The sequence below is a fragment of the Elephas maximus genome, chromosome 17 (assembly GCF_024166365.1).
Source record: "Elephas maximus indicus isolate mEleMax1 chromosome 17, mEleMax1 primary haplotype, whole genome shotgun sequence".
Taxonomy (NCBI): Eukaryota; Metazoa; Chordata; class Mammalia; order Proboscidea; family Elephantidae; genus Elephas; species Elephas maximus.
The window spans coordinates 41,276,526-41,300,408 of record NC_064835.1 but is presented as its reverse complement, the minus strand read 5'-3'; the positions used below and the strand labels follow the sequence as shown (position 1 = coordinate 41,300,408).

At 40.6% G+C, this 23,883-nt stretch overlaps 1 protein-coding gene across 5 annotated transcripts in view; it reads right to left on the bottom strand.

Annotated features, from left to right (window-relative positions):
- TMEM87B (transmembrane protein 87B) overlaps positions 1–23,883 on the bottom strand; it is an 87,608-nt gene that overhangs the window by 29,364 nt on the left and 34,361 nt on the right. For all 5 annotated transcript variants that reach the window (XR_007513579.1, XM_049856454.1, XM_049856453.1 and 2 more), the window contains exons 4-9: positions 22,834–22,968; positions 11,222–11,275; positions 9,667–9,757; positions 7,727–7,788; positions 7,311–7,494; positions 2,559–2,658 (exon numbers count right to left, since the gene is read on the bottom strand). Coding sequence is in view for 4 of the 5 variants with exons in the window: in XM_049856454.1 (XP_049712411.1) it covers positions 2,559–2,658; positions 7,311–7,494; positions 7,727–7,788; positions 9,667–9,757; positions 11,222–11,275; positions 22,834–22,968 (626 nt within the window). In the remaining variant the exon portion in view is untranslated. The remainder of the gene's footprint in view (positions 1–2,558; positions 2,659–7,310; positions 7,495–7,726; positions 7,789–9,666; positions 9,758–11,221; positions 11,276–22,833; positions 22,969–23,883) is intronic.

The following is a 23,883-nucleotide window of genomic DNA, read 5'->3' as shown; positions in this document are numbered from 1 at the left end:
GTAACGATGAAGGGCAGAGTGAAGGTGGGTGTGTACTATGTTAGCGAGCATGACCGGGGGTGTCCCCTGGGAGGTGCTGATGAGGCAGAGACCTGAGAGAAGTGAGGGAGCAAACCATGCTCTGGGTTCTGCGATAAGGGTACAAGCAGAGGCCTGTATGGCACTGTAGTGGGTACTAGCTGCGTTTAAGGAACAACCGCAGGAAAGCTAGCAGGCAGAGCACTGTTCACAGAGGAGAGCAGCAGGAGACGAGGTCAGAGACTATTGGGAAAAATTGAACCACACCCTAAAAGCCACAGAAGGGGATCTGGATTTTACTGAGGGAAATGAGCTGCAAAGTAATAAGATCTAAGTTACAATTTAAGGATCGTCTTATCCATCACTGTCAGGAGACAGGGGCAGAAGCAGGGAAACCAGTTAGGAGGCTACTGAAGTAGTCCAGGTAGAAGACAGTGGCTTGGACCAGGGCAGTAGCTGTGAAAGGAACAGGAACTGTTCATTCTGGATATATTTTGAAGTTAGAGCCACAGAACTGGATCAGAGTACCCAGGGAGTACAAGTCCCTAGAGCAGAGGTCTGAAGCCTGAGCCTGGGGCACTCCAATGCTGGAGGCCAGGAAGATGAAGACAATCAGCAGAGGACACTGGAAAGAGGCAGCAGCCAATGAGGTGAGGGGGAAAAAGAAAGGGAACACGTGGAAACCAATCCAACCCAGGGCTCCATGAGCAAAGCAGCTGACAGGGCACCTGGATGAGGGCTGGGAGGGACCATCTGATGTAGCAAGGAGTGGTCATGGAGACCCTGACAAGAACAGTCTCAATGGAGTAATGGGGCAAAATCTCAGAATGGGAGAAGTTGAGTACAGACAACTTATTTGAAAAGTTATGCTGCCAAGGGTGACGAGAAATGAGACAGAAGCTGTGTGGGGTTAAGGGAGGGTTTTTCTTTTGAAGATGGTAGAAATAACAGCATGCTAATGGGAATGACCCATCAGAGAGGAAAACTCATGACAGGAGAAAACGGAACCGACCACCAGAGCTGTTTCTTTGACAGATGAGAGGTAACAGGACCAAGAGCACAAGGAAAGGGCAGGACTTGGCCAAAAGCAGAGATGGTCCATGCCTTCAAAGAGGAGGGAGGCACTACTTATGGTCCAGGCATGGCGAGACTGACATAGACTTAACAGCAAAAATGCACTGAAATTCTCTTCTGATGGCTTGTATTTTCACAGTGAAAAACGAAGGTCAGCTGAGAGGGATGGGGGAAGGGTAGTGGATGTCTGAGGAGAGAGAGGAAAAAAAAAATGGTCTTCTGCATAGTGGGAAGGTGATAAAATAAACTGAGAGCTTCCAGCAGCTCTAAAACGGTGCACTTAAAACCTGTGATCATGAATGTAAAATGAACCCAGGCAGTGTGGTCGGATGTCCTTCTTGGGCCTGAAGCAGATGAAAAGCTGGATTTATTGGGGCTGGGGCTTTGTCAAGGGAGGATGACAAACAGAAGGGCAGGGGGCTAACAGTACATGCAAGGATGTTAGTATCCTGCTGGGCCATGGGATATCAGCCAAAGGAAGAAACTGAGGACATGAGGGGGAGGGACAGTGAATGGAGTTAGGATCAAAGACAGGAAGTCAAAGGATGACTGGAGCTGAAATATTAGAGAAAGTAAATGGGAAAGATAGGAGGTGATAGTTGAAAAATGGATGCTTAAAATTGGGATTATGGAGAGGGTGCAGTTACACATAATAATAAGGTATAGAAAATGACCGTGGAAATCTGTAGCTGCGATCAGGTGAAGGGCATGATCAGGAGACATGAGGAAGTGAGATCAGGTTACTTAAAGGATCACGCACATGGACACTGCAATCTCCAGGAATTCTGACAGATGAAGTGTTGAGGAAAAAGACAGCAAAGCAAGTACTGAGAGAGTTGAGGGATGAGGGAAGAAATCTGGAAGCTGTCCTTACACTAAGATGTAGCAGGTGATCCTGTCTGACAGCTTGACCTTCTGGGAATCAGAAAGTTTTAGGGAAGAAGGAAGAACAATGGTCTGCAAAAAGCAATGAGAATAAAGAGGACAAGTCCCCCCACATTCAAGCCCAGTGGTTCACAGGTGTGAGAGACAAGGCTTGTCTGAGGTTAACAGAAACAGGGTCCTTAGGGGACAGCATGAGTCAGAGATTTTTTTTCACTCTGCTTAACCCCACTATCTCTTACAACACTCAAATACAGGCCAAACGCATAATTGTGCTGTCTAGGAAACAGAAAGTCATTTGAATTTCAGGGATCATTTTGGATTTTCTAGTAACCTTACTGTTGAATATTCATCCATCTAACTATAAAAAGTTAATGTAATTAAAACTCAGGATCTTTATTTCAGGATATCATAAAATAGCCAGTACATGGAAATCTTTTAAAGACATGTTCTTGTAGATTTGTATTATCTATGCGATGTGTATTATGATACTGAGAAGTTTCTGATTCAACAGAGGTCATAATGTAGTTGGGTTGAACCACAAGACTGGAGATTCGGTGCCCTTTCAATGCACTGATACTTACTTCACAATGCCATAACCCAAGCTCACAATGATGACAAGGAGACGAGCCAACGTCCTCTTAACCGCAGATATCAACTCCGCAAATATTAATAAGCCTTGGGCTGAGGGGAAAAAAAGAAAATAACACACTTTGTGCACATCTGGAGGCCTGCCACCTTGGTTCTGACATGTATTGTTTACAACTATGTTTGGACCGCAGACTAATTAGCCATATTTGATTTGTAAGTCATCTGCTCCAACCAATGTCTGAAAACCTCAGTGAAGGGGGAATTCACTATTTCCTGAAGAGTTCACTCCACATTATCAGCAGCTCTACTGGACACAGCTTTCTAGTATCAACCTGAAATCTGTCTCCCTGAGCTTCCTTCAGTTCTTCCCCTTGATGCCACACAGAACTGTCCCTCTTGTTGTCCTGTTAACTATTTGAAAAGCAGAATGTCCTCCAACGTCCTCTTCGTCCAGGATGCCTACATTATTCACTCATTTAAAACGAATTCATTGTACTCCTACTGTGTAGTAAGAAGCATGGCTCTAATAGTGAAAAAGACGCCCTGACCCCCACCTTTGTGGAGCTTGTACTCTGGACAGAATTCAGAGTGGAAAGTGCTAGAGGTAACACAGTGTCCCTTGGGCCTACGAAGCAGGCCAATTTAATCCACACTAGGTTTTTTTTTTTTTAGGGGGAAGTATGGGGTGGATTCAGAAAAGCTTCTCAGAGGAAATGATATCTAAATTAGGGCCTCAAGGCTAAGTAGGTGTTAACCAGTTGGAGAAGGGGAAGGGAAAAGCAAAGCAAATTGCATACACAAAGGCATGGAAGAGAAAAGAGGAAAAGCAAAATATGTTGCAAGGAGTGGAATTTCACTACGTCTGCAGCAGAGAGTGCAAAGGGAGCGGGGAGGGGGGCGGGGGTGTCAAAAAGAGGTCAGTGATAGAAGCAGGGTTTTGAGGCCATGTTATGGAGTTTGGATTTCACGCCAAGGGCAATGGGAAGTCACTAATGGTTGACAAGGAGTAAAAGAGGGATTGGCAAATCATAGCCCATGATTCAAATCTGGCCCTCCATCTGTTGTGTAAATATGGTTTACTTAAACAAAGTTACACATTGTCTGTGGCTTTCCTGCTACAATGACTGAGTAGCTGCAACAGTGAACCAATGGTACACACAGCTGAAAGTATTTACTACCTGCCCTTTGCAGAAAAAGTCTGCTGAACCCTGAAGGGACATACACAGCATTATTTTAGCAAGACTGTTCTACCTAGAATGGCTTGGTGAGGGACAAGACCGCAGGCAAGGAAAATGCTCGAGAGGCTATTCCAAAAATCCAGGAAAGAATTAATGAGAGTGCTGGCAATGAAGATGAGAGGAAGCAGAAAGATAACTCAGAAAGCAGACATGGTTACACAACCAGTTGTGAATATACTGAATTATCCTTGTTTTTAGCTCACATTTCTCTATCTTGTCCACAAGAAATCACAAGAGACCTGTTAAATGCCTTGAAGACTGATCTGGAGCCAAAATGAGAAGAAGAGGAATGAAGACTAGTCCAAGGGCTACCAGCAGTACCCTTTCCTGAGAGGAAACCCTGGAGGAACAGCAGGTTTGGGGTAGGTGAGTCAAGTACGAAGGTGGAAAAGATGAGTTCCATTTCTGCCATATGGAGACTGAGAAATGTGCAAGGCATTCAGCAGATGTTTAGCAGGTGACTGGACATGGAGGTCTATAGCTCAGAACACAGATCTGGACAGGAGATCAAGTTTTAAGAAGAAAAGCATGGATGAGCTCTCCAAGAGAGGGTGCAGCATGAGAAGAAGGGGCTTAGGACTGCGAATGTTTAAGGATGAAGGACGGGCATGTTTTCAAACCCTTCTGTGAGCTGTTCAGTCTGGACTCACCATATCTCACCCGAAGTGATACAAATACAGCCTTCCATGGACAGCCTGACTTACTGAGCATAACTCTCAACCCCTCCCTGCTCCTGCTCCTTCTGCAACCTAAGGCTGTGTGAGCTGGTAGGAAGCAGTCGCCCTATTACTGCCTACACTGAGCTTATTCTTCATCAGTTTCAATTTTTAGGAGCCCTGATCGACTCGAAGGCACTGGGTAGCTGGGGTGGGTGGCACAGTGGTTAAGAGCTCAGCTACTAACCCAAAGGTCGGCAGTTCGAACCCACCAGCCGGTCCCTGGAAACCCTATGGGGCAGTTCTACTCTGTCTTATAGGGCTGCTATGAATTGGAATCAACATGACGGCAACGGGTTTGGTTTTGGGTTTAATTTTTAAATTCTTTTAAAAACTTCGCCATCTGTATTTTTGCAATTTATACTTCAACCTAAGTTTGAAATCTTACCTATTAAATTTCACCTTTTGTGTCAAATCTCTTTGCAGCCCATCATACCTCTTTAGGTGAGAAGAGTCTACCTAAAATGATTCTGTATGCCCCCAAGTATTTATAACTCCTGCCAGTCTCATATCATCCACAAAATTGAACAGAATGCTCTCTAAACATACATAGGTAAACAATAAATGTTAGCTGGACAACCAAAAATAAAAAAATCAATAAAGTCTAAAACTTATGAGAGAGACACCATTTAAAACATCCTTCTTGTTCAATGTTTCTCAACCCTAGATACAAATTAGAATCACCTGGGAAGTTTTTACAAGCACTGGGCCTATTCCAACCAGAATCTCTGGCAATGGTATAGTCTTAAAATCTCTTCAGGCGATGCTAATGTGCAGTCAAGGATGAGATCCATGCTCTAGACCAATGCTGCCCAGTAGAACTTTCTGTGATGGTAAAATATCCCATAAACACTGTAACCACTAGCCACATGAGGCTACTGAGCACTTGAAATATGGCCAGTGTGATTACATTTTTACTTTTATTTAATTTTGCATAATTTAAATTAAAACAGCCAGCCATGGTCTGTGGGTATCATACTGGACATCACAGCTCTAGACTGACAAGCCTAACCCAGAGTCAAACCCACCATCCCAAGTCACAGAGCAGAACTGCTCCACAGGGTTTACTTGGCTGTAATCTTTACCATAGCTGACCACTAGGCCTTTCTTCCACGATGACACTGAGTGGGTTCAATCACCAACCTTTAGGTTAACAGTTGAGTGCAAACTATTTGCGCCACCTAGGGACTTCATTGACCAGACTAACAAGGGATTATCTACACGTACCCCTTAGATATAACTGTACAACCAGTTTTCAGCTCACATTTCCCCACCTGTCCACAATAAATCTTGTCAAATGCCTTAAAGAAGTCCAGATACACTAAGTTTACTATATTTTCCTAACTGCCAATCTAGCAGCACACACACAAAAAAAGTAGTTTACATGACCTATTCTTAATGTACACATATTGGTACAATCACTAATTCCCATCTTTTTAATGATTTTTCTAAATTCTATCCTATGAAGACCAATGCTAAGCACGAGAGCCTATGTTATGGAATTCCCACTTGGGAAAATAAGAAATGACATTAGCCTATGTGCAGTCTTCTGACACCTCTCCCATTCAACAGGACTCCTCAAAGGCAGTGACAGTGTCCAGGGTTTCTCTTCCAGGCCCTTTTGGTGCCATCTCAGAGGACCTGAATTTCCTGAGGATGGCTAATGGACTCTCATTTCTTCATCAATCTCAGGCTTTTGTTCTTCCTCACCAAAGTTCACACCACTGCTATAATCCTCAGCCATAAGCAGTAGGCCTACCCTCCTTCATTAACTGGTTTACAGTATGAAAAATACCACAAAAACTTATACAGTTAACAATACCTCTCACGTGCATCCTTGGCTGTTTGCCCTTTATTTTGTGTGTGTCCTTTTAAACTTTTTATTCTGGAAAATTTCGAACATTCTCTACATACAGAAAGCATGTAATGAGCTCCCATGTACCTATCGCCCAGCTTCAGTAATTACCAATATTCTGTCAATCCTGTTTCATGTATATTCCAACCCACTTTTTTTTCTTCTTATGCATGAAAGCAAATAGCGGCCATGACATGACCTGCCCTTTGGAAATCTATACCAAGATCATTTGTAACTGAGCACTCAGGAGCACATTCTTGAGATCATTCAACACTTTGGGCTATCTCACCTTCCAAAGGTTCAGCAACAGAACTGCACCTTCTCTGAACTTCTGAAATCTAGTTTCTAGAATTCTGCACATACATCTGAGGACACTCAACTATATCCCTTCCCCCCTTTAAACACTCTGTTGTGTAAACTGGGATGGTGTCTCCACTGGTCATAAGCAGCTCTTTCAAGAGTAAAAGGCTAGGAAGATGCAAGAAGGCTGCGTGCACCATCCATCCTGGTGCCAGTGAGTTTACTCCTTGGTGCTAAATTACCTTTTTCTTCTTATTTGAACGCAAGGGAGAAGAAAGAGGATGCGGGGGGTAAAAAACCAAGGAATATGATAAAAGGGATGGCAGCACCTGAAGTTCTTCTGTCCAGAACTCTGTATTGTTTTAATCCAACCACTAGATAGCTGAACCTTGGGAATGGGAATTTCCTTTCCCCAAGAGGACAGTGAGGCAAAGTCAGTAAGAAGGAGAGCAGAAAATGAGGACATATCTTCATGTTTGCCCAGATCAGAGTCCTACTCTGACACTCTGTTCTTGGTTTCCCTCTTCTTCATCTATAATATGGCTATTTCCAAACCACTACTCCCATACCTCTGCTCACAAATGCTCTTGGAGCTTTGCGGATCATTCTGTGTTTAGAAAGAGAGTTACAACTTACTTGACAGTCCAGTGCTGTTGATGTTTTGGTATTCAGAATAAAAAACTGCTTTTTCAAGCATTCCCAGGAAAATAACAGCTGCAATCCAGAACTGGATTCTTAATATATCTTTCCAATAACAGGCAGACCACATCAGCCAGAGTACACCATATAAAATATAAATAATACACATCACCATGTAAAACTGTATGAAGAGAAGCAATTTTAGTCAGTTAATGTTCTTGGTCATTTAAAAGTTGGCATTTCTACATTCAAATATCTTAGCTTTCATTTTCTACTCTAGAACCAGAAATAGAGGGTATGTCAAAGCATTAGTACTAAGGCATTACCACCACCAAGACCTTGAAATTTAAGAATTTTCCAATTAGAATACAAATTTCATTTTAAAAAAGGAAAAAACAATGAAAAATACTCACAATCATTAGAGGCCAATCTGATGCAGAGATATATCCATGAGGCCCCATCATAGAAAGAGAAACTAGGGAAGGTAAGGCAGAGACAGGAAGAAGAAATGAAAGGGTTAATTAACAACCAGTCTTAAAGTTTTTAAATGTAAACTATGTCAGCTCATTTAAGACTCTACAAACATAAGCCAAGCTAACAAATGCAGAATTTTTGCCTAGCACACACACCAAAACCAAACTCACAGCTATCGAGTCGATTCTGACTCAGTGGCCCTATAGGACAGAGCAGAATTGCCCCATCGAGCTTCCAAGGAGCACCTGGTGGATTTGAACTGCCAACCTTTTGGTTAGCAGCCATAGCACTTAACCACTACGCCACCAGGGTTCCCTAGCACACAGAAGATACTGAATAATTACTTCATTGTTTGATTATATAATCTCATCAAGATACCTTCCCTCGTGTACGTGCTACTATAAAAACCTGTGCCAAATCTGACCTCATACAATAAGCAAAGCAGTACTGGCCACCAAACCAGTCCTCAAACCAGCCCCCTGACTGAGTCATAGACCTCACTGAGGATTTCATCTTCCTTAACGTAACTTGGGATAAATTACTGAGCTTAAGCATATAGGTAGGGTTGTCGTACAAGACAGCAATAATGAACACTGAGTACCGGGTACAGTGCAAGACGTGCAGAGTTCACCAATTGCTCCAGTTACTAACCAGTGGGGGCTTAAAACTGCCTGCTGGTGTCGGTGGGGGGGGGGGGGGGGGGCGCGGTGGTCATGGGACAGCATGCCTGGGAAGGAGGTGCAGGTAAGGGAATGGTCCCAAGGTCACTATACCGCTCCATCTGGCATAGTCTGACTTGTGTCAGCCCCTCCCAGTCTCGGGTAGAAGGAAGCCCTACTTCACACGATCTTCCAGAGCAGGTATGTCACCAGCTCCCCTGCCCAGGCCCATTGTGCACCAGCTCCGTGCTGCCTCTGCAGCAAGGCCTATCTAATCTCATTGCTTTTAGCCTCTCCACAGACTAGAAACTTCTCAGAGACAAAGCCTGGCTTCACCTCTGTCCCCAGTGATGAACCAAAGCAATTTGCAAATCCCCAGGACTGTCACATGCTGTTTGGTACTGTTTGCCCAGCAGACAACCACTCTGTAAAGCATCAGCCAAAGCAATTGCAGGATACGTGAAGGTGTTCATTCCCTTGACAACTACTTACTGAGCGTTCGCCCTTGCATTAGGCACTATGGAACTTCTTTATTGTGACAGAGAGGGTCCAGCCTTATGAGGCCAGGGTGGGAGGGGGACAGACCACGGGCACCACAGTGAGTGGACACCCTACTTCTACTTCTCAGCTACAGACAGATCCTTTGAAATCATACTTTTCAAGTAAATATTTTAAACACCTGATGACGGCCATTCTCAGGAAATAAAAAATATAATCTACTTTAAATATAATTAAGATGATGCCTACCCATTTCTACATGTTAAAAAGTATTTAAAATATGAAAGAATAGAGAATTTTATATCCCACCTGGAAACCCCGGTGGCATAATGGTTTAGAGCTACAGCTGCTAACCAAAAGGCCAGCAGTTTGAATCCACCAGGCACTCCTTGGAAACCCTATGGGGCAGTTTTACTCTGTCCTATAGGGTCGCTATGAGTCGGAATCAACTCGATGGCAACAGGTATGATTTGGTTTGTTTTATGAAGTATGGGGTTTTGAAAATTTATCTCATATTAACAGAATAAAATTTTGAAAATATTAAAAAAAAAATATTGAAGTTAAGACAAGCATAAAGTTTTAAGTTCTCTAAATAAAAGTTCAATTAACTGAAATTCATTTTTGCATGATGTTTTTTTAACACAGTATGCAGACTCAGGCCAACAACAAAACACAGACCACAGTAAACGGAGACAACAGCCATGTATACAGTTTAACTATACCATTCAAATTCCAGCTTGAATCTGTTTTTTCCGTTTTAATAGAAACAATAAAGATATGAAACCCATCTCTCTGTGTTCTGGCAACAACATCCTGAAACAGGAAAATAAATATTCTGAATGTTATTTTTTTAATTGCCATATAAAATAAAAAAAAATTTTAATTGCCATATAAGATACAATAAATGTATGTCATATTTTAAAACAAGTTTTCATGACTCAATTTGGGTTACTTTTAAAAAACAAAAGAACAGAGAAAAGGAGCAGCAGGTATTGGAAGGATGGATAATTCACCCATTTTCACCACCATCCTCCCAGAGGACAGCAAAGGAGGAAAAAGCTTTTTCCACATTTCGAGATTTTTCTTTTATATTTCCATAGGTTCCCCGCTTCACCCAATGTTACCAGTCTATTTTTTAACTAGTAATACCATTCAAATATTTTTTCTAATACTACCTGTTATGGGTTGAATTGTATCCCCCCAAAACGTGTGTCAACTTGGCTAGGCCACAATTCCCAGTATCATTTGGTTGTCCACCATTTTGTGATCTGATGTGATTATCCTACATGTTGTAAATCCTAATGTCTAGATATTAATGTGGCACAGTGGCTAAGAACTCGCCAGCTCAAAAAAAGTCAGCAGTTTGAATCCACCAGCCACTCCTTGGGAATACTATGGGGCAGTTCTACTCTGTCCTACAGGGTAGCTATGAGTCAGAATTGACTAGACCGCAAAGGGTATGATGTTAATGAGGTAGAATAAAAAGCAACTATGTTAATGAGACAAGATTCAATCTATAGGATTAGGCTGTATCTTGAGTCAATCTCTTGTGAGGTACAAAAGAGAGAATCCAGCAGAGAGGAGAGGGACCTCATGCCACCAAGAAAGAAGCACCAGGAGAAGAGGATATTCTCTGAATCCAGGGCCCCTGCACTGAGAAGGTCCTGGACCAGCGGTAGACTGATGACAAGGACCTTCCCTGAAAACTGACAGAGAGAGAAACCCTTCCCCTCGAGCTGGCACCCTGAATTCAGGCTTCTAGCCTTCTAGACTGTAAGAGAATAAATTTGTTTGTTATGCCATCCACTTGTGGTATTTCTGTTATAGCAGCACTAGATAGCTAAGAGCAGAATTTGGTACCAGGAGTGGGGTGGTGCTCTAACAGACACCTACAATGCGGAAGTGGTTTTGGGATGGAGTAATGGGTAGAGGCTGGAAGAGTTTTCAAGTGCCTTAACAGTAAAAGCCTAGATTGTCTTGGAGAGACTGTTGGTGGAATTATGAACATCAGAGACAATTCTGCAAGGACTCAGAAGGAAGTGAAAATGGCTGTAACACTGGAGACGGTGCAGATGATGAGAAGCCGCAGCACAGAAACAGCAGCATCCGAATGAAGAGACGGGAGCAATACGGCACATATTGTCTTAAATCTTATTCTTTTTTCTTTTGCAATCCTATTAAGTCTATGTTATGTCGCTCTACAAACATTTGTGCATCAGCAGATTTTTTCAATCCTACTGCAATTTGTGCTTTTGATCTAAAGACAAAATGACTTACCATTGATCCTTCTTGGTTTGAAACATTTCTGATATTTGGCACTAGTTCTTTATTCTGGGGAAAAAGAGTAAAACAATTCCATCTTATACAGTTGCATTTCCATGGGGGAAAAAATTTTAACAATTAAGAAAAAAATGGGTTAAGAAAAAAAATAAAGACATGAAACCAGAACATGAGAGAACAAATCTCACTGTGCCCTAAATATGAGTAACAAAACCCCGCTTTTTACAAATTACTTCCTTAATCAAGGTTGTGGTTACTACTGGTAGAGAGGGTGTTAGGGAGTACACGGGAGTATAAGGGGAGTGTCTCTGGGGTATAAACATGTTTTCTTGATGTGGGTGGTGTTTACATGGGTATGTTCATTTTTTGAAAATTCATCAAGCTGTACACGTATGATATGAGCTCTTTCCTGTATGTTTATTACACTTCCAAACACATTTTGTAAAGAACTCTTTTAAACTTTTTACTAAAAACATACTTTCATTTCAGAATTCACAGAAAAAAAAAAAATTTTAAATGACCCACTACCTCAAACACAAGGATGACTGCTATTAACATTTCAAGATGTAACCATCCATGTCATTTTCTAACTGTAACTGAAAATGAGTGCGAGTAAATTTTTTCTGTTAACAAAGCATTGCAAGAATTCTTCAGGTCTTTATAAGTCTTCTATGTAGTTTTGGAAAGCCTGGTAGCATAGTGGTTAAGAGCTATGGCTACTAACCAAAAGGTTGGCAGTTCGAATCAACCAGGTGCTCCTTGAAAACCATATGGGACAGTTCTACTCTGTCCTATAGGGTTGCTCTGAGCAGAAATCGACTTGACCGCAACGGGTCTTATGTAACTTTTAATAACGAGAGTATTTTATTCTGTGGATGCACTATGATTTTGTTATTCTGCTAAAGGTGTACTTTTATACTGTGGTTAATTATTTGACACTATTAAGAAGACTAAAGATAATCCTAGCACCTAAATATTTAGTACTGGCATTTGTTAACTGAATATAGCAGGCAAGAAGCAGGAAGTTAACAAGAATATATAAAACAGAGGTGGAGCCAACATGGCACTATAGACAGAAGCATCACGCTGTCCCTCCATAGCAAAGACCCGAAAAACTAAGTAAAACAGATACAAATGTCAATCCTGCAACCCTAAGCACCAAATGAAGGAATAAAGAGCTCGATCAAACACTGAATGGAATAAGAAACTGACAGAGAACAGAAAACAAGGGGAGCTATGGAGTGGAGGTCACCCCTAAGAGCTAACATGGCCAGATTCGTCATCTTGGATGACAGCTACCAAGGAACGCAGACAAGGTGTACAGGAAGGTAACTTCACATAGGTTCCAACGGGAGACAGAGCACCCAGAAACCAGGGATACACGCTTTCCCACCCTCCACCCTTCTTCCCGCTATGTGGTCTCTGTTGCTTTCCAACAGGCCATGGTGGCTCAGCCAGGGAGACATCAGCCCATTGCTGCCAGGGTCCACCCCACCCCCACCAGCCAGCCCCTTCAGCATCATTTTTTTGTTTGTTTGTTTTGGTTTATACATTTATTTGCTTTTTGGTATTGGTTTTGTTTTTGTTTTTTGTTGATTCAATCTCTCATCCTTTCCTTTCTCTTGCCCAGCTAGCCCCGTGTGCCATCCACTCCCCTTTTTGACAAGCTATGATTTTTGGTTTGTTTGCTTTGCTGTTTTTTGATATTGTTTCTTCAGCTTTTCTTGTTGCTTCTCTCTCTCCTTTCTCTCCTCCCGCCAGCTAGTCCCGAGTGCCATCCCCTCCCCTTCTTGACAAGCTGTGATTTTTGTTTTGCTTTTCCTGTTTCTTCTCTCTCTCCTTTCTTTCCTTTCCTTTCTCCCATCCACCTAGCCCTGTGCACCATCCCACCCTTTCTGGAGGGGCTGACCGCACAGCTCAGTTGGAGAGTCACTGAGCATAGCCTCCCCTCCCCAGGTCTGTGCTGCTGGCACCGACTGGCTCCCTCAGCGCCGTCTATTTACTTATTGTTTGTTCTCTCTCCTTTCCTTCCTTTACTTTATTCCATCCACCTAGCCCCATGTGCCACCCTGGACTTCCTGGCAGGCTGTTCTGCACTGCTTGGCTGGTGAGCCTCTGGAACATGGTCTATCCAGGTCTGTGATGCCCCTACAGGTCAGTTCCCTTGGCACTGTATTTTTTATCTTCCTTTATCTTTCCCCTTCTCCCTTTCCCTCCCACCTAGGCCCTGTGCTGCCTTGGCCCCTTCCTGATGGGCCGTGCTGTGCCACGTGGCGAGAGAGACAAAAACTTGCCATGAACCCAATTCTGACCCACCCCCACGGGCTGGCTCACCCCACCATCATATTTTTGTTGCTGTTGTTGTTTTCATTTATTATTATTTTTTAGTTTGTTTGATTGTTGGTTTCTTCTCTCTCACTCCTGCCTCCTTTGCTTTCTCTTGCCCACCTAGCCCTTTGAGCCACCCATGCCCATTTTGATAGGCGAGGCCACACCACTCAGCTAGAGAGCCACCAGCATATGGTCTCACCAGTCTGCCTTACCCCCACCTGCTGAATTCTACCACACCACCATTTTATTTAGTTTTTTCTTTTTATTTTTTTATACTTTATTTTTCATTTTTTTTGCATTTGTTTCTCTTTCTTCTTTCACTCACCCACTTAGCATGCACATCACATTCTCTCCCTTCCCTGCTGCCTCTCTGCACCATGCGCTAAGTGCCACACACCTGAGCAGTCCCGACGCAGTCCTCTAAGCCCAGCCCTGCACTGTTTCTCCAAGAGATGAAGGAAAACGCAGAAAAAAATAAGGGAAAAATAGACAAAACCATGGAAAAGACAGACAAAACAACAGAAGAATTCAGGAAAATAATATAGGGCCAAAAATGTCAAAATAAACTAGAAATCACACAAAAACAGCAAATAGAAATCCAAAAGATAAACAACAAGAGCTCAGAAATGGACAGTGCAATAGAAGGTTTTAGGAGCAAATCTGAAACAATGGAACACAGGATCAGTGAAATAACAGACAAATCCTTGGATACCACCTTGTTTGGAGAAAAGTCAGAGAAAAGAATGAAAAAAATAAAGAAACCCTGAAAAGGATGTGGAATACAGTCAAAAGCAAAAATTTGTGTGCAACCGGAGTTCCAAAAATGGGGGAAAAAATGAAAACTCAGAGAGGATCACTGAAGATTTGGTGACAGAAAACTTCCCTAATATGAAAGATGAAAAGTTGACCATCCAAGAAGCTCAATGAACCGCATATAAGATAGAACCCAAAAGAAAAACACCAAGACATATCATAATCACACTGGTTAAAACCAAGACAAAGGAAGAATCCTGAGAGCGGTGCAAGAAAAACAAAAAATCGCATACAAAGGGGAAACAGTAAGACTGAGCTCTGGTTACTCCATAGAAACCATGCAGGCAACAAGGCAATGGAATGGCATATATAAAATCTTGAAAGAAAAAAATTGCCAACAAAGAATAATACACCCTGCAAAACTTTCACTCAATCATGATGGCAAAATAAGGACATTTCCAGATAAATAGAAATTAAGGAAATATGTACAAACCAAACCAAACTTACAGGAATTATGAAAGGGAGTCCTTCGGTAAGAGAACCAACATCACCAATCTGAATCTAGCATATAAGACAGCATCGGCCAGATACCAACCTAGATAAGAAACTCTCAAGGATAAAACAAAACTAAAACATTCACAACAGGGAACCAGAGAGGTCAATCTGTAAATGACAACAAAGTCAGAACAATAAAAGAAGAAATAAACGGTGTACGTATGGAACTTTCAAATGGAGAGAAAGTCAAGGCATTATCAAGTAATAAAAGACTAGTTTAAACTTAGTAAGATAGGGGTAAATTTCAAGGTAATCACAAAGAAAGTTAACAAACCTCATCAAAATAAAGAAAAATATAGTCTCAATAAACATAAAATCTACCAAAAAATCCACAAACAAAAGGAATCCAGCACAGAAGAGTAAGGGGTACAAAGAAAATGTCAACACCACAAAAAAAGCACTACAAATGACAGCAATAAACTCACACCTATCAATAATCACACTGAATATAAATGGCTTAAATGTACCCATAAAGAAACAGAGTGAAAGAATGGATTAAAAAACAGGATCCATCAATATGCTGTCTACAAGAGACACATCTTAGAAACAAAGACATAAGTATATTAAAAATCAAAGGATGAAAAAAATATATCAAGCAAACAGCAGCCAAAAAAGAGCAGAAGTGGCAATACTAATCTCAGATAAAATACAGTTAAAAACAAAATCCACCGTAAAAGACAAGAAAGGACATTATATAATGATTAAAGGGACAATCTATCATGAGGACACAACCATGATAACTATTTACACACCCAATGACAGTGCTCTAAAAAACATAAAACAAACTCTAACAGCACGGAAAGGAGAAACAGACAGTTCCACAATAATACCAGGGCGCTTCAACACACCACTCTTGGTAAAGGACAGAACATCTAGGAAAACATGCAAAAAAGATACAGGAGATCTAAAGGCCACAATCGACCAACTTGACCTCAAATACAGAACACTTCATCCAACAGCAGCAAAGTACACATTCTTCTCCAAAGCACGTGGAGCGTTCTCCAGAATAGATCACATCTTAGACCACAAAACAACCCTCAACAAAATCCAAAACACTGAGATAATACAAAGTATCTTCTCTGATCACAACACTATCAAAGTAGAAATTAATAACAGGAAAAGCAAGGAAAAAAAATCAAATACATGGAAACTGAATAACACTTTGCTTAAAAACCACTGAGTGATAGAAGAAATCAAAGATGGAATCAAAAAACTTCCTAGACTCAAACAAGAATGAAAACACATCATACCAAAACCTCTGAGACACAACAAAGGCAGTGCTCAGAAGTCAATTAATAGCAATAGATGCACACATCAAAAAAGAAGGGACAAAATCAGAATTAGTTATACAACTCTAACAAATAGAGAACAGCAGAAGCAGCCCACAGCCACCAGACAAAAGGAAATTATAACTATCAGAGCAGAAATAAATGAAATAGAGAATAGAAAAATAGAATCAACAAAACCAAAAGTTGGTTCTTTGAAAGGATCAACAAAATCGACAAACCACCAGCCAAACTGACAAAAGAAAAACTGGAGAGGACACAAATAAGCCAAATAAGAGACTATATCGGGAATATTAATTACAATAGATTCAACTGAAATAAAAAAGATCATAACAGAATATTATGAAAAACTATACTCTCACAAATTTGAAAACCTAGAGGAAATGGTCAAATTTTTAGAAACACACTACCTACTTAACTAACACAAACTGAGATAAAAATCTGAACAGACCCATAACAAGAGACTGAAAAAGGTAATAAAACAACTTCCAACAAAAAAAATCCCTGGCCCAGAAGGCTTCACTGGAAAATTCTACCAAACATTCAGAGAAGAGCTTGTACTAGTACTCCTCAAACTATTTCAGAACACAGAAAAGGAACAGATACTTTCGAACTCATTCTATGATGCCAGCATAACCCTGATACCAAAATCAGGCAAAGACACCACCAAAAAAAAAAAAAAAAAAAAAGAAAATTACAGACCAATATATCTCATGAATACAGATGCAAAATTCTCAACAGAATTTTAATGAACAGAATTCAGCATCATATTAAAAAAAAAAAAAATACACCATGACCAAGTGGGATTCATTCCCGGTATACAACAAGTATGGTTCAATGTTAGAAAAATCAATCAATGTAATCCACCATGTAGATAAAACCAAAGAATCACACGATCATCTCAACTGACACAGAAAATGCATTAGATAAAGTCCAACACTCACTCCTGATAAAAACTCTCAATAAAGTAGGTATAGAAGGGAAATTACTCAACGTAATAAAGAGTATCTATCCAAAACCAATAGCCAGCATCATTCTTAACAGAGAGAGGGTGAAAACATTTTCCCTGAGAAAAGGAACAAGACAGTGATGCCCTTTATCACCACTCCGATGATTCAGCAGAGTGGCAGGATATAAGATAAACACACAAAAACCAGTTGGATTCCTATACACCAATAAGGAGAACTACAAAACGGAAATCAGGAAAGCAATACATAATAGTCTCTAAAAAAATAAAACACTGAAGGAATAAATCTAACCAGGGATGTAAAAAATGTATACAAAAAAAATTACAAGACACTACTGCAAGAAACCAAACGGATTACATAAACGGAAAAGCATACCATGCTCATAGAGAGGGAGACTCAATATTGTGAAAATATCAATTCTACCCAAAGCAATCTACAAATACAATACAATCCCAATCCAAATACCAGCAGTGTTCTTTAAAGAGATGGAAAAACTAATTATTAACTTTATATGGAAGGTAAAGAGGCCCCAAATAAGTAAAGCACTACTGAAGAAAAAGAACTAACTAGGAGGACTCACACTACCTGACCTCAGAAACTACAACACAGCTACAGTAGTCAAATCGCCTGGTACTGGTACAATGACACATTGACCAATGGAACAGAATCGAGAACCTTCATCTACCTACAGTCACGTGGTCTTCGATGAGGGCCCGAAGTCCATCGAATGGTGAAAAGACAGTCTTTTTCACAAACGGTGCTGGCAAAACTGAATGTCCATTTGCAAAAAAATGAAACAGGGTCCATACCTCACACCATACATAAAAACTAATTCAAAATGGATCAAAGGCCTAAATATTAAACCAAAAATTATAAAGATCATAGAAGAAAAAACAGGGTCGACACTAGAGGCCCTAATACACAGCATAAATAGCATATAAACTATAACAATACACAAACATCAGAAGATAAGTCAGATAACTGGGATCTTCTAAAAATTAAATGCTCATCAAAAGACTTCACCAAAAGAGTAAAAAGAGAACCTACAGATAAAAAAATTTTTTTGGCTATGACAAATCCAACAATGGTCTGACCTCTAAAATCTATAGAAAAATCCAACACCTCTACAACAAAAAGACAACAGAATTTAAAAATGGGCAAAGGATATGAACGGACAGTTCACCAAAGAAGACATTCAGGCAGCTAAAAGACATATGATGAAAGGCTCGAGATCACCAACCATTAGAGAAATGCAAGTCAAAACTACAATGAGATACCACCTAACCCTGACATTACTGACATAAATAAAAAAACCAAAATAACAAATATTGGAGGGGCTATGGAGAGGCTGGAACACTTATTCACTGCTGGTGGGAACATAAAATGGTGAAACTATTTTGAAAAACGATACGGCACTTCCTCAAAAAGCTAGAAACAGAAATACCATACAATTCAGCAATCCCATTCCTATACGAGAGAAATAAGAGCCATCACTTGAATATATATATATATACGCATACCCATGTTACTGCAGCATTATTCACAATAGCAAAAAGATGGAAACAACTTTAATGCCCATCAACAGATGAATGGATAAACAAACTATGGTACATACACACACTGGAATACTACCCAACAATAAAGAACAATGATTAAACTGCAAAACATCTCACAACATGGATGAATCTGGAGGGTAGTGTCATGGATTGAATTATGTCCCCCCCAAAATGTGTGTATCAAGTTGGTTAGGCCATGATTCCCAGTACTGTGTAGTTGTCCTCTATTCTGTGATTACGGTTTTATGTTAAGAGAATTAAGGCGGGATTGCAACACCATCCTTACTCAGGTCACCTCCCTGATCCAATGTGGAGGGAGTTTCCCTGGGGTTTGGCCTGCACCACCTTTTATCTTTCAAGAGATAAAAGGGAAGCAAGCAGAGAGTGGGGGACCTCATACCACCAAGAAAGCAGTACCAGGGGCACAGCACATCATTTGGGCCTGGGTCCCTGTGCCTGAGAAGCTCCTCAACCAGGGGAAGATTGAGGACAAGGACTTTCCTCCAGAGCCTACGGAGAGAGAAAGCCTTCCCCTGGAGCCGATACCCTGAATTTGAACTTTTAGCTTCCTTCACTGTGAGGAAATAAACTTCTCTTTGTTAAAGCCATTCACTTGTGGTATTTCTGTTATAGCAGCATGAGGTAACTAAGACAGGTAGTATGCTGAGTGCAATAAGTCAGTGAAAAAAGGATGAACACTGTATGAGACCACTACTATAAAAACTCATGAGAAGGTTTACATACAGAAAGAAATTTTTGTTGGTTACTAGGGAGGAGAGGAACGGGGAGGGAAAAACACTAACTAGGCAATAGATAAGTAGTAACTTAGGTGAAGGGTAAGACAGTACACAATTCTGGGGAAGTCAGCACAACTTGACAAGGCAAGGTCCTGGAAGCTTTATAGACACATTCAAACTCCATGGGGGACCAAATTACTGGGCTGAGGGCTGGGGACCTTGGTCTTGGGGGACATCTAGCTCAACTGGCATAACACAGTGTATAAAGAAAATGTTGTACATCCTACTTTGGTGAGTAGTGACTGGGGTCTTAAAAGTTTGTGAGTGGCCATATAAGATATGTCTACCAGTCCCACCCCATCTGGAGCAAGAGAGAACGAAGAAAGCCAAATACATAAGAGAAAGATTAGTTCAAGGGACTACTGGAACACAACTACCACAGCCTTCACCAGACTTAGTCCAGCACAAAAAGATGGTACCTGGCCACCACCACCAACTGCTCTGACGGGGATCACAATAGAGGGTCCTAAGGCAGAGCTGGAGGAAAATGTAAAACAAAAGTCTAACTCACAATAAAAGACCAGACTTACTGGTCTGACACAGACTGTAGAAACCCAGAGAATATGGCCCCTGGACACCCTTTTACTCAGTACTGAAGTTATTCCTAAGGTTCACCCTTCAGTCAAAGATTAGACAAGCCCATAAAGCAAAACGAGACTAAGTGGGCACACCAGCTCAGAGGCAGGGATGGGAAGGCATGAGGGGACAGGAAAACTGCTAACAGTGAACCTAAGTTCAAGAGGGGAATGAGTGTTACATGTCATGGAGTTGGCAACCAGTGTCACAAAACAATATGTGTTATTAGTTGTTTAATGAGAAACTAACTTGCTCTGTAAATCTTCATCTAAAATACAAAAAAAAAAAGAACCACAAGGGGCCACAGATTAAACAGAGAACAAACAGAAAACCATGGACCCAGCAGGATGACAGCCCAGCCTCCCTCCAAACAAAGAGAACACAACCAACAACGTTTGTAGCACACCAACAGGTCCTGTCCCTGTCCCAAGCAAGGGAGTTAAAGATAAAATTCCTTCAGCCCAGACCGGTTACTTTAAGCCCCCTTGAAGAATTCCTAAGAAACTAAACTTTTTTCTAAAAAAAATAAATACAAATAAGCTTTAAAGAAAAAAAAAAAAGAATATACAAAACATGTACAAAGACAAGTGTAAAGTTTTACTGAAAGACAAAATTTTAAATAAATGGAGAGATGTATTATTTTCCTGAACGGGATTAGAAATTATAAAAGCATTGATCCTCTCTAAATCTTGACATAAATTTAATGCAATTCCTATCAGAATTCCAAAGGATTTTTTTTATCATTATACCTAATGTCAACATACATGCTTATTTAAGAATAATAAGAAGAATGATCAAAAATTTCTGAATAAGAATAATGAGGATGCTCGCCTTGGATGTCAAACTTCTTATAAAATTACAATAATTAAAACAGTCAATATCGGAGCAGAAATAGATCAACCAACACAACAGAGTTCATCGTTAGGGTAGGCCTTATTGAGAAAACAAGATCTGAGCAGGATCTCGATGAAGGCGTTACCAAGGAGTATTTCAGGCGCTAGGAAAAGCCAACACGAAAACCCTAAATCAAAAGTGTGTCTAGAATGTTTGAGGGGAAGAAAAGAAGTCAGTGAGACTGGAATACAGTGAATAAGGCAAAGACTAGATGTCAGCAAAGTAAGGGGAGGCCAGGCTGTGTTTAAGACCTTGTAGGCCATTGTAGAGACTTTGGCTTAGCTCTGAGGAAAACAGGGAGCCAGAAAAAGGTTTGAGCACAGAAATAACATGACCTAATCAACACAGGGAAACCCTGGTGGCATAGTGGTTAAGTGCTACGGCTGCTAACCAAAGGGTTGGCAGTTCGAATCTGCCAGGCACTCCTTGGAAACTATGGGGCAGTTCTACTCTGTCTATAGGGTCGCTATGAGTCGGGATCGACTCAACGGCACTGGGTTTGGTTTTTTTTTTTGGTTTAATTAACACAGGGAAACCCTGGTGGCGTAGTGTTTAAGAGCTACAGCTGTTAACCAACAGGCTGGCAGTTTGAATTCGCCAGGTGTTCCTTGGAAACCCTATAAGGGCAGTTCTACTTTGTCCTATAGGGTCACTATGAGTCAGAATCAACTCGATGGCAATGGGTTTGGTTTGGTTTGGTTTTTCTTAATCGACATAGTGGTTAAGAGCTACGGCTGCTAACCAAAAGGTCAGCAGTTTGACTCATTTATCCAAACCAGGTGCTCCTTGGAAATCCTATTGGGCAGTTATACTCTGTCCTATAGGGTCACTATGAGTTGGAATCAACTTGAAGGCAATGGGTTTGGTTTTGGTTAATCGACATTTTAACAGAATCACTGCTCTGTTGTCTGTAGAGGGGCAAGGGTAGGCAGAAAGACCAGTTAGATGGCTATTGAAATAATCAAGGCAAGAAATAATAGTGGCTTAGACCATGGTGGAGGCAGTGAGAAGCATTCAAATTCTAGATGTTATTTTGACAATAGATTCAAAAGAATCTCCTACATAAATGTGTGTGAGAAAAAAGCATGGTGTTAAGGATAACTTTGAAGTTTTTGGCCTAAATGACTGTAAAAAGAGAACTACCGTCAATCAAAATGGGAAACGTGCTACATGAAGTAGGTTTGCAGGAGATCAGGAATTCTACTCCCTGGACACGCTGACTTTCAGATGTCTGTTAAGTTACCCAACTGGAGGTGTTTGGATAAATGAGTCTGGGCTGGGGATTTAAATTTAGAAGTCCACAGCAGACAGTATTTAAAGCAATGTGACTGGATGAGATCATCAAGGGAAGTATAAACAGAAAAGAAAACCAGGAACTGAGCGCTGGGGCCCTCCAACATAGGGAGAAGAAGAAATCCCAGTAATAGAGATGAAGAAAAAACAAACAGAAAGGGAAAGGGAAATGTAGAGGAGTGGCATTTTGGAAGCCAGGTGGAGAAAGCACATGAATGAAGAGAGGGTGTTCCAGTGTGTTAAATGCTGATAAGTCAAGTAAGGTGAGCACTGAGAACAGACCACTGGATTTAACACGAAGGTCACTGGCGATCTTGACCAGAGCTGTTGTGTTCGAATGGTAGGGGCAAAAGAGTGACTGGACTGGATATAACACAAGGATTCTGAAAGAGGTACAAAGAAATGGAATAATGGTGCCAGTATCTTACTTATTATATACTACCATACATACACACATACACGAAAACTTAAGTTCACCTAAAAATTTAAAAAATTAAGCATCATTCTTTATAAAAACACTGATAAAACAGAATTTAAGTTGATTTGCAGTCGCTGAGAATAAAATAAACTTTATTTTAACATGACAAGGCGGATACTCACAGTCAATGAGGGAAACACCTGTAAATCACTGTTGCAATCTAAGTTTTCATTTTTTGTTGTCCAACAATCGACATTCTTGAAATAATGACCACAGAAGTCTTCATCAACACTGAGTTCACGTTTTTTTGACAGCTCCTACCCAAGGCAAAATTCTGTTAATATTTATCTCTATACTTCTTATCCAAGAAGATAAATAAAACTTAATATCTAAACAACAAACTCTGTTCAGTGTAGAGCACTAGAAAATATACAGTAGAATGAAATTGCAAAAGGAAAACAGTTTTGAATATAATTACAAATATAACTGAGGTAATCATAATATTTTTACCATTCCAATGTGTTCAGGTACAGTAATAGATAATATAATCTTACAGTAATAAAAATAATTAACATACTATCACAAGGAAATGATTCAAGAGAAATAAAACATACTTTACCCTGCGGTTACTTCTACTTTAACCCATGTAAAAGAGATTTTACAGAGAAAGAAAGCAGCAATTGACTACAGGGAAAGATAAACCAAACACTTAGATAAATCCCCAAGTTTAACATAAAGCAAAGGTGGCTAACCCAAGTGAGTGCAAGAGAAACACTAATATTACACATCAACAATCTGTCCTTGTATGCCCTGGAGTTAATTCTGATTCATAGCGACTCTACTGGACAGGGCAAAACTGACCACAGGGCCTCCCAGCTTACAATCTTTACAGAAGCAGATTGCCAGGATATGTTGATTTTCATATGTCTGTCAAGATCACCCACAGAATCTCTGGTGGGTTTGAACAGCTGACCTTTCAATTAGCCATCAAGTGTTTAATCATTGTACCACCAAGGTTCCCCTCCTATCCTAGAGCCAATGAATAAATCACGCTCTTCATGGCAGCTCCCAGTCATGAAGAAAAGGATATGTTGGGCCCCACTAGTCAAATATGGGACAATATGACAGAATAAACAAATAAATAGCAATAAATTATAATCCATATAAAAAACCAAACCCACTGCCATCAAGTCAAACTCAACTCATAGCAACCCTGCAGGACAGAGGAGATA